The 9,705-nt window shown below is 45.9% G+C and overlaps 1 protein-coding gene across 1 annotated transcript in view; it reads right to left on the reverse strand.

Moving 5' to 3' along the window:
• LOC130129669 (tomoregulin-1-like) overlaps positions 1 to 2,557 on the reverse strand; it is a 42,960-nt gene extending 40,403 nt beyond the window's left edge. Inside the window, exons 1-2 of the mRNA XM_056299259.1 lie at positions 2,525 to 2,557; positions 2,041 to 2,346 (exon numbers count right to left, since the gene is read on the reverse strand). Of these exons, the coding sequence (XP_056155234.1) occupies positions 2,041 to 2,346; positions 2,525 to 2,557 (339 nt within the window). The remainder of the gene's footprint in view (positions 1 to 2,040; positions 2,347 to 2,524) is intronic.
• Positions 2,558 to 9,705: the final 7,148 nt, after the last annotated feature.

Genomic DNA, 9,705 nt, shown 5'->3' on the forward strand with positions numbered 1-9,705 from the left:
CCCCCCAATCTGCCCCGGGATGGAGGGTAGATGGGGGTGGGGAGAGAGAGAGAGGGGTGGGGGTCTCTTCTTTCGGTGAGAATGAACTTATGTTGACTGTAAGCTGAGCCCCCGTCTGCCTGGTTCTGGCTTTACTTCTTATTCTTCTCTTTTGGTTCTGGTTCTGGTTCTGGTGTTTTCTTGCCCCCCACTGTGATTTATGAAGAAGCAGTCAGGTTGTATAGGAAGGACGTGACGGTGTTCAGCTACACATCAACTGAAGTACATATGTAGACAACTAGATGAGAGTAAATACACAGTTAAAACACGACAGTCACTACGGACACAAACAACAACAGCAACAATAATGATAAACAATAATAGCCTACTTTTGGCTGCTTCCATTAGGAGCATACTATAGTTATAAAAATATAAAATAGTTATATATATATATATATAAACGAGTTATAAAGGAGCAATGATAATAATAATAAACATTACACTAAAACGAATCCAGGTTCTCCATCTTAAAAGCGTCTAGTGACCTGCAGCGCCCAGCACGTTCACTAGTTGGCTCAGCTCAAGTCGTGTAAACGCACAAGTTCTGAGTGGTGCTGACGACCTCTTAACCTGGGCTCAAGCTGAGATGAAATACCGGGTCGACTAAATGTTCTGCATTGACCAAACAGGGGTAGTTGGTCCGGTACTGTATTGTGAATTGGATAAGCTATTGTTGTCTAGTATACACAATTACAAAACCCGTACCTGAAAGTTGACCGAGGTACACGTTTTCCATTTTACAGTCAAACACCAACTAATCTGCACACAAAGCACGATGCAGGGTCAACCTTAAGTGGGTTTTGATAGGGTCTGTATGCATTCTCCAGTATGTCCTGTGTACTGTATACAACAGGAACCGGTGCAAACCAGAATTCAGGAGGTACAGTACGATGTAAAAGCTGAAGTGCAGTGATCACATTCTGGGTGTGTGTTTTACGCACACGCCCGGGTTACAGCATCCTGGGTTGAGCTGCACAAAAAGACGTGCTGTGTACAACAGCACATTTCTGAACAGAACAGGTGCAAGACACTGCACGCCAGGGCTCGAGTGCACGTCAGTAACACAATGCACGTCAACGAAACGTACAAGCTGTGCGCTTTAGTAGCAAAGTGCAACAATGCCGCCGAGCGCAAACTGGTTCGGGCTGCAAAACAACAACAACAGAACCGCCTGTGAGACCTCCGATACTGCTCAGGACACTCAGCTGCAGAGCTTGCTGGTTTCACTTCACGGCCCACAGCTTTACTTGAAAATCACAAGGCTTTGCTTTGGATAAAAAAACCTGTTTCCTTACAGGACTGTTACACCGTCGTGCACCGTAAAACAGTCCATTCCTTTGTGCTGAAAGTTCAACCATTTAACATTCAGTTCAGAAACTCAAACAAGTCTGTCAGAAACGTCTGCTCCACACCAGCGCGGCCAAAAACAATCACCGACACAAATATATTCTGATTACACCTGCAATAACTTGTTCTTTTTCTTCTTTTACTACTTTCTTATTCCCCGTGGGGCAATTCTTTCTGTGCATTTGACCCAGCCTTGCTGTGTCGCTAGGAGCAGAGGGCAGCCGGCGTGCAGCACCCGGGGACCGACTCCACTTCTGCTCCCACTGCCTCGGCCAGGGGCACAGACAGGAGTATTAACCCTAACATCCGTCCATTATCTGAACCGCTCGTCCTGCTCTCAGGGTGGCGGGGATGCTGCAGCCTACCCCAGCAGTCACTGGGCGGCAGGCGGGGAGACACCCTGGACAGGCCGCCAGGCCGTCACAGGGCCCACACACACACACACACACACACACATTCATTCATTCCCGGGGACAATTTAGCACAGCCAATTCACCTGACCTACATGTCTTTGGACTGTGGGAGGAAACCGGAGCACCGGGGGAAACCCATGCAGACACGGGGAGAACATGCACACTCCACACAGAGGACGACCCTCAAGGTTGGACTACCCCGGGGCTCAAACCCAGGACCTTCGGAGGTGACAGCGCTAACCACCGGGCCACCGTGCCACACTCCTGCAGTGCACCCATATCCAAAGTTCAGGAAGCTCTTCTGGACCGCCTCGAAGGTGTACCTTCGGTCCTGGCGATACTCAACATTAAGAGCGTAAAGCAGAACAAAGAGGAGAGTGAAGGCATTTGTGAAGTCTCCCAGATTGTCCATAACTGCCTCCTCTTCCAGTACTCCTGCCACACTGACCACCATGGGATGTGATCCTGAGTGGGCAGTGTGGTCATTCACCTCTTCAAGGATTCTCCTTGTCGTCTCCTTTGTGTGAGGCCCAAGCGCCTCAGTATCCTATGAGACACAGTAAACAATATTACAGTTTTCAGGTTCATAATGGACAACATAAGCTAACCCTAACCTTAAAAAACAGCCATGCACATAACAGTTATCAAAACACATGACCAGAGTGGTGTTTGAGCTGGAAGCTGGCTCTCTCGAGTACAAGGGGAGGCCGTGGAGAACAGCAGACCTCAGACATGCAGTTAAACCTCTGGTCTGCCATGTGTCGGAAGAAGCACGTGGTAGTCTGCTGCCCTCCTGGGATCGGGGGGGGGGGCAGGGGGGTGCAGCAGTGACCGGGACGGCTTGGAAGAGTGGGGTAATTGCCTCTATACAACTGGGGAGAGAAAGGATGAAAAAACGTTCCCTAAATAAATAAAGGCAGGTCTCTAGACCAGTGGTTCTCAACCTTTCTGGGGTCCTGGACCCCCTGCGTATTCTTGATCTACCCTGAGGACCCCTCCACCTGATCTTGGGGGAGGGGGGTTGCAATTTGATAGAAACAGTAGAAACTGCATTATAGCATTTATTCACTCTTTGGGGCAAAAATAAGAGCTTTCAGTTGTAACTTAGATATAGTTAACAGAACAGAATTCTTATGCAGTAACTTTCAGATATATGTAACAAAACAGAATTCTTATGCAGTAACTTTCAGATATATGTAACAAACCAGAATATGTATTCAGTAACTTTCAGATATATGTAACAACACAGAATATGTATTCAGTAACTTTCAGATATATGTAACAAAACAGAATTCTTATGCAGTAACTTTCAGATATATGTAACAAAACAGAATATGTATTCAGTAACTTTCAGATATATGTAACAAAACAGAATATGTATTCAGTAACTTTCAGATATATGTAACAAAACAGAATATGTATTCAGTAACTTTCAGATATATGTAACAAAACAGAATATGTATTCAGTAACTTTCAGATATATGTAACAAAACAGAATATGTATTCAGTAACTTTCAGATATATGTAACAAAACGGAATATGTATTCAGTAACTTTAAGATATATGTAACAAAACAGAATTCTTATGCAGTAACTTTTAACAATGCAAACGGGAGCGAGATCTCTTATTAAAATACAACAAATGACACTTGTGAAACAGATGTAATTAGAGAAAAAAGTCCCGTTACCCTTTATAGTTTAGGTAGATAAAGGTCTCAGTCACATTTGAGTAAAATAATCCTGTGTGGTGACCCACATCTATATAACGAGAGACATTCACCTAAGAGGACGGTGTACCTTTAAGGGAAGAGGCGAGGGGTCAGATAATGCACTTCCGCTTCCGGTTGACAGTTCAGCGTCGTTGTCGAACGTATGACATGCTAAGTTGGAGCTAGTAAACTACCTCGACTACGTCTACTCTCACGTCTCCTGTCTCGTTGTTTTCTAACTCCACACCTATTTCTATAAATGTCATAGGATCTTTTTTTTTAAAGATATTTTATTTTCACGGATCCCTTGCAATTACACCACGGACCACTAGGGGTCCGCGGACCCCCGGTTGAGAAACACTGCTCTAAACTAACTCCGTGCGTGCGCGCATGCGCGGTGGTCTGATGGGCGGTGCCGAGTCACGTGACACAAAAAGCGGGAAGAGACGAGTAGAGGAGAAATGGCGGAGCGTGTGTGTGTGGGGGGGGGGGGGGGGACGACCCAAGCTTTGTGGAGATTTCCAAAAGAGAAGGAAGGGTAAGGATTTGGCCCGTGTAGTAACGTCTCAATAACGGTTGAAATTGCCTGGTGATTTATGATGTGAACTGGATTCGGCCCCTCCGGCCATGACGAAGAGGAATGCTCTCCTCTTCGTCATGGCCGGAGGTGCCGTTTAGCTAGCGGGCCGTACTCGTCTGGTCCCACAGCATACCGTTATTAGCCTTTAGCAGGGCTTTTCTCGTAAATAAATCACATTTCCATAAAACGACCTAAAACGGCAGCGACTCGTTCGTTTTGCTGTAGGCACAAACAAACGTTAACCATCACGTTGATTTAAATCCGAATGAACTTCAAGTAAATTAACCAATTAACTTCACGCCATTGTGTTTGGGGTACTGTAAAAAAGGCCCCGACATTTATAGGTGCCCGCCCCTTTAAGACTGACTACCCGCCCCTTTAAGACTGACTACCCGCCCCTTTGAGAGTGCCCGCCCCTTTAAGACTGACTACCCGCCCCTTTGAGAGTGCCCGCCCCTTTAAGACTGACTACCCGCCCCTTTAAGATTGACTACCCGCTCCTTTAAGACTGCCTGCCCGCCCCTTTAAGAGTGCCCGCCCCTTTAAGACTGACCACCCGCCCCTTTGAGAGTGCCCGCCCCTTTAAGACTGACTACCGCCCCTTTAAGACTGACTACCCGCCCCTTTAAGACTCCGGCCGGATTCTCCAGCTGTGAGTGACGCAGCCTAGGTTTAGCTGTAGTTGTGCGAGATACGTCGTCAAGCACACGTTGAGACGGTGTTCGGGTTATAAGTACACACTACATGTAGTTTCCCCCTACGCGTATAATGAATTTGTCCTCGTTTGTCCGTTGTTGCGATCCAGCTTGTACTTTGAGTCACTGACGAAAAGTAAGTGTTCCAGGCTGAGTTGCCTGGTTGTGTTTAGCTGGACTGTGTACTAGTTGCTAGCTCGCTGCGCACCCGTGGCTTCTAACGTGTGGGGAAGACATACTGCATGTTAGCATGTCCTGCATTATTCCTTGGGTTAAGTGCTAGCTTAGCAAAGGTGGTTCCCTATAAGCCGTCGTAGGCTAACGTGCAGTTTATGCCGTCGTGTTGATCGTCCAACGCGGACTCCATTTTGATGTTCTTCATCCCTCCAGCAGATGTCGCCATTGTGTCGTTATATGATAGTAATAGGCCTACTCTAAATGTAACGTTGCAATGCTTAATGCCTAATGGCAATTCCCCTTTTTGTTGTTGCAGAACTCGCTATAATTTATACTGGATTTCAATACAGTTCACACAAACGAAGTCCACGTCTCCTCTTCATTCCTGTGTTCTGACCGACACACCATCCTGTTTACTCTCTGCCCAAGACAAACTAGCCATTCCAAATTATCCCACTAACAGGTATTGTTTAGCTGCTACTACAGTTAGATCATGTAATGTAATTAGAATGCAATCCAATCCAATTATGAGTTTCATATAAGTTGATTTCTTGGTTTTGCAGAGGGCAGCGAAGACGAGCTGCAGACTGAAGAGCAGCAGCAGAGTCCGAATCAGGCTGGAAACTGGTAACAACAACTTGGTGTCACTTTGTGTGTTTTTGTGTTTGTGTGTCAGAGAGTGAAGCAATTTGGATTAGCTAAAATGCTAATGCTACTCATGCCTGTACGTTAGAATGAATTTTGTCAATTGCAAATGTCAGTATAGACAGGTCAAAGTTAGACTGAAATAACAAATATTTTCATTTTAGCTTATTTTATTATGCCATGCACCATTTTGACAATTTATGTCAAAAAAGTAAAAAAATAAATATTGAAATCACGTTATTTTGACAACTTGGCTGCAGAGTTACACCAGGTCCGCTGGTTGCTGCAAAGAAAAGAAGAGCAAGGACACACCATTAATAGCACCATGGAGTTCCTGTCACTTATGAGCCCATACAGGGATGTCTTTATGGACTGGTATAAACTGATATGTATATCAATAACACTTCTCGTGTCATCAGCAAGCTGCGAGCGGAGTTTCTCTTGTCTCTGGCGTTTAAAAACGTACCTGAGGAACAGCAGTGGGGACACCCGGAACAGTAATCTGGCATTTTGGCCATAAACACCAGGGCAAAAGATTTGGACACTGATTAAATCATTGATGCCTTTGCCAACAACCAAAATAACAGACACATTGTTCTTCTATGGAGACGTCTAATGATGAGTGACTGTCTTATAATGGCACTGTATTACTCGGCCAGGTATTGCCATATAACAGTTGTTCTCATGCTTTACCTTTATTCTTTATTTATATTCTGTAAGTTAGTCTTTATTCTGGGCGGCATGGTGGCTCAGTGGTTAGCGCGGTTGCCTCACAGCAAGAAGGTTCTGGGTTCGAGACCCGGGGTAGTCCAACCTTGGGGGTTGTTCCGGGTCGTCCTCTGTGTGGAGTTTGCATGATCTCCTCTTGTCTGTGTGGGTTTCCTCCGGGTGCTCCGGTTTCCTCCCACAGTCCAGACATGTAGGTCAGGTGAATCGGCATTACTAAGTTGTCCCTAGGTATGAATGTGTGTGTGTGTGTGTGTGTGTGTGTGTGTGTGTGTGTGTGTGTGTGTGTGTGTGTGTGTGGTCCTGTGATGGCTTGGCGGCCTGTCCAGGGTGTTTCCCCACCTGCCGCCCAATGACTGCTGGGATAGACTCCAGCATCCCCGCAACCCTGAAAGCAGGATGAGCGGTTTGGATAATGATGACGATGATGATTCTTTATTCTATGAGCTGTGCACTCATTGCTTACTAGGGAGCCAGCAGTATTGTTATTTACCTCGAGATGTGTGTTATGCTAGGCGTCTTAATGGTTTGTTATGGTTTTTGGGATGTTGGAGAGAAATGGCAGTAGCGTTGTGTTATATCGCGTTTTTACAGTTTTGGTTTTGATCTGGATCGAGGTCTGATACGCTGTTTTTAGACCAACAGCGGTGCATGAAGTTTCTGGCGCTGACCCGCTCTGTGTATGTTTGTGTGTGCGCATACAATTCAAATCAAATCTTACTTTATTCAGACGCATAGGTAGATCCATATTTTAAAAAATAAATAAATACAACACTGGACAACAACACAAAAATGTAGCTAAAAACAGCAGTTCACAAGTCCACAATGATAAAGACCCATACAGACATTTGTTCCAATGTTTCCAGAAACAAGAGGAGTACCTGGTGTCACTTTGTGTAGGCTCAGTTAAGAGCATTATAATTACATTCTTAGAGTCCATTAATTGACACATAAATTTGTGAATAAAATTCTTCAACACAGCATGAAAAGTGGGAACATTACTAGTCACAAACATATGACTTGCACTTGTCCATCTTGGAAGCTTGAGCAAGATTCTGAATGTATCATTCATGCTACCTGCAGCTTTTTCATTTTAAGCCTTCCCTTGCCAGTACATAGCCTCTCCTTCACCAAGACTCCTGCCAGGCCTCCCCGTGGCCACACGTGGTAACTGGGGTCTTGCGGCCCCAGGCTAACTTGGCAGGGGATCTCGGAGCAGCAGTGGGCCCCAGAGATATGGTGTGCAGGCCCACCCTGGTGGACACGCCCTGGCACCTATCAACCACTGCCCCGCTGCCTTGTGGGTGAGTCTGGAAGACATAAGGCTAAGGGAGCTTACCCCAACAGAAAAGCAAGCTGTGGCGGCACGCTTCGAGGCGGTTTCCGAAAAGATGGTCATCATTGGGCACAATGGACAACCAGTAAGCAAGTGTGTGTGTGTGTGTGTGTGTGTGTGTTTGTGTGTGTTAGAGCTGTGTGTTGGCGCTGTTCACATATTAAAAAATACCCTCAAAATTTGGCTGATTACAATATAATTGCGCCGTTGAAGGCCCACTGCCAGACCCCACGGTTCGATATAGAAACTTTCTATACCATGCTGACCATCTCCAACAAAAACACACTTACCATGATCACACATACTGCCTCCAAAATCACCCAACCTCTCACACATGAACGACAGAGCCATCACACGCCTTGCGCTCACAATAGTGGATGACACCGGTCGGCCCCTTAACCCATACTTTCCACTACTGCCGCCAGGTCGCAGATGCAGAACTCTGAAATGGTGAAGACCTCGTTTTGGCAGAATTTTTGTCCCTTCTGCCACAGCAGCACTAGAGCCAGGTTTGTCTGCGGGTGGGATACAGGCGGGAAATGAATGTTACGTGTTTATTCATCTGTATGCGTAGCTGTACGTTGCGGTGCTGTTATCTGTACGGTTCTGTGCACGTACCGGCTGTGAGAACAATTTTCCTGTGGGACAATAGCCGCTTTTCCACCAGCGGAACTACCCGAACCTTTTAGTGGGTCCAGCAGCTTTGCTCGTGTTTCCACTTGAGGAACTACCCCTGACCGGAACTCTTATTGGGACTTCTACGGGAACGTCCGTAGTCCCTGCTCTGGGGTAGGTACGTCTGAGCGGCCCTGAAAACCTGCTGGGCGGGGCTCGACGCTGATTGGTTGAATGTCGGACGCAACCAGCCTACTACTTCGGTGTTCAACAAGCGCCATTTTTATAGGCCAGCAACCAACCTGTGTGGTAGTAAGCGCAACACTAGAGAATTTGGATCAAGTGAAATGGAGAAATCAGCCGAAAAATGGACAGACGAAGAGGTGCAGGCTTTGTTGGCTTACTATGCCGCCGACGAGGTTCAGCGGGGGTCTCATGAGAAAAGACTGAAATTGACTCGACTTGACTATATCTGGATCTATCTCCTGCCTTCCTTTTGCCTGCTTCACATAATAAACAGGCCCAGCCACGCAGCGCCGTCTAGTGGTCAATGTGAGTTTTCATAGAACAGAAGACAAGTAGTAGTAGTAATAATTTTATTTATATAGCACTTTTCTAAAACAATGTTACAAAGTGCTTCACAAAATAAAACAGACAAGGCAAAAAATAAGAGTAAGACCGAATAAGTAAGAGTAAAAATGAAAACAGCATGAATAAATAAAAACAAATATTAAACATCTGTAAACGCTTTCACAAAGAGAAAAGTTTTAAGACGATATTTAAAAGCAGCTAGACTTGGTTTTAAAGCCCTACAAGTGAGTAATAAAATTTTAAAATCAATTGAAATGACTGCTGGGATGGGCTCCAGCATCCCCGCGACCCTGAGAGCAGGATAAGGGGGGTGGATAATGGATGGAAATATAACAGGGAGTCAGTGTGGGGAGACAAAATAATATGGTCATGCCTCTTTATCCCGGTAATGAGCCGAGCAGCGGCGTGTAGTACCAACTGCAGACGGTAGAGGGAGCTTTTGTGACACCCAAGTAAAGTGTTACAATAGCTGAGGACTGATAAAAGCAGTACAACGTTTTGCAGCTCAGCAATCGATAAAAATGACCTAATTTTGGAGATTAGCTTGTGCTAATTGTCAATAAGGCATCCAGAATCATAGGCAACCCACTTCCTTCAGCTGAACCTCTACATATTCACCAGACTGTACAGCGAGCAAAGGTCATCTCCAGCCCCTCACATCCTGCTCATCACCTCTTCCAGCTCCTTCCCTCAGGGAGGCGCTACAGGTCACCGTCCACTAAGACGAAACGCTTCAGGACTCTAAATTCCTCCCTATAGTCCCTCCTCACACGCCACTGGCATAAACACCACCATTCACCTACAATGTTGTGCGTGATGTGTTTGTTTCTGTT

Source organism: Lampris incognitus, chromosome 19, assembly GCF_029633865.1.
Source record: "Lampris incognitus isolate fLamInc1 chromosome 19, fLamInc1.hap2, whole genome shotgun sequence".
Taxonomy (NCBI): Eukaryota; Metazoa; Chordata; class Actinopteri; order Lampriformes; family Lampridae; genus Lampris; species Lampris incognitus.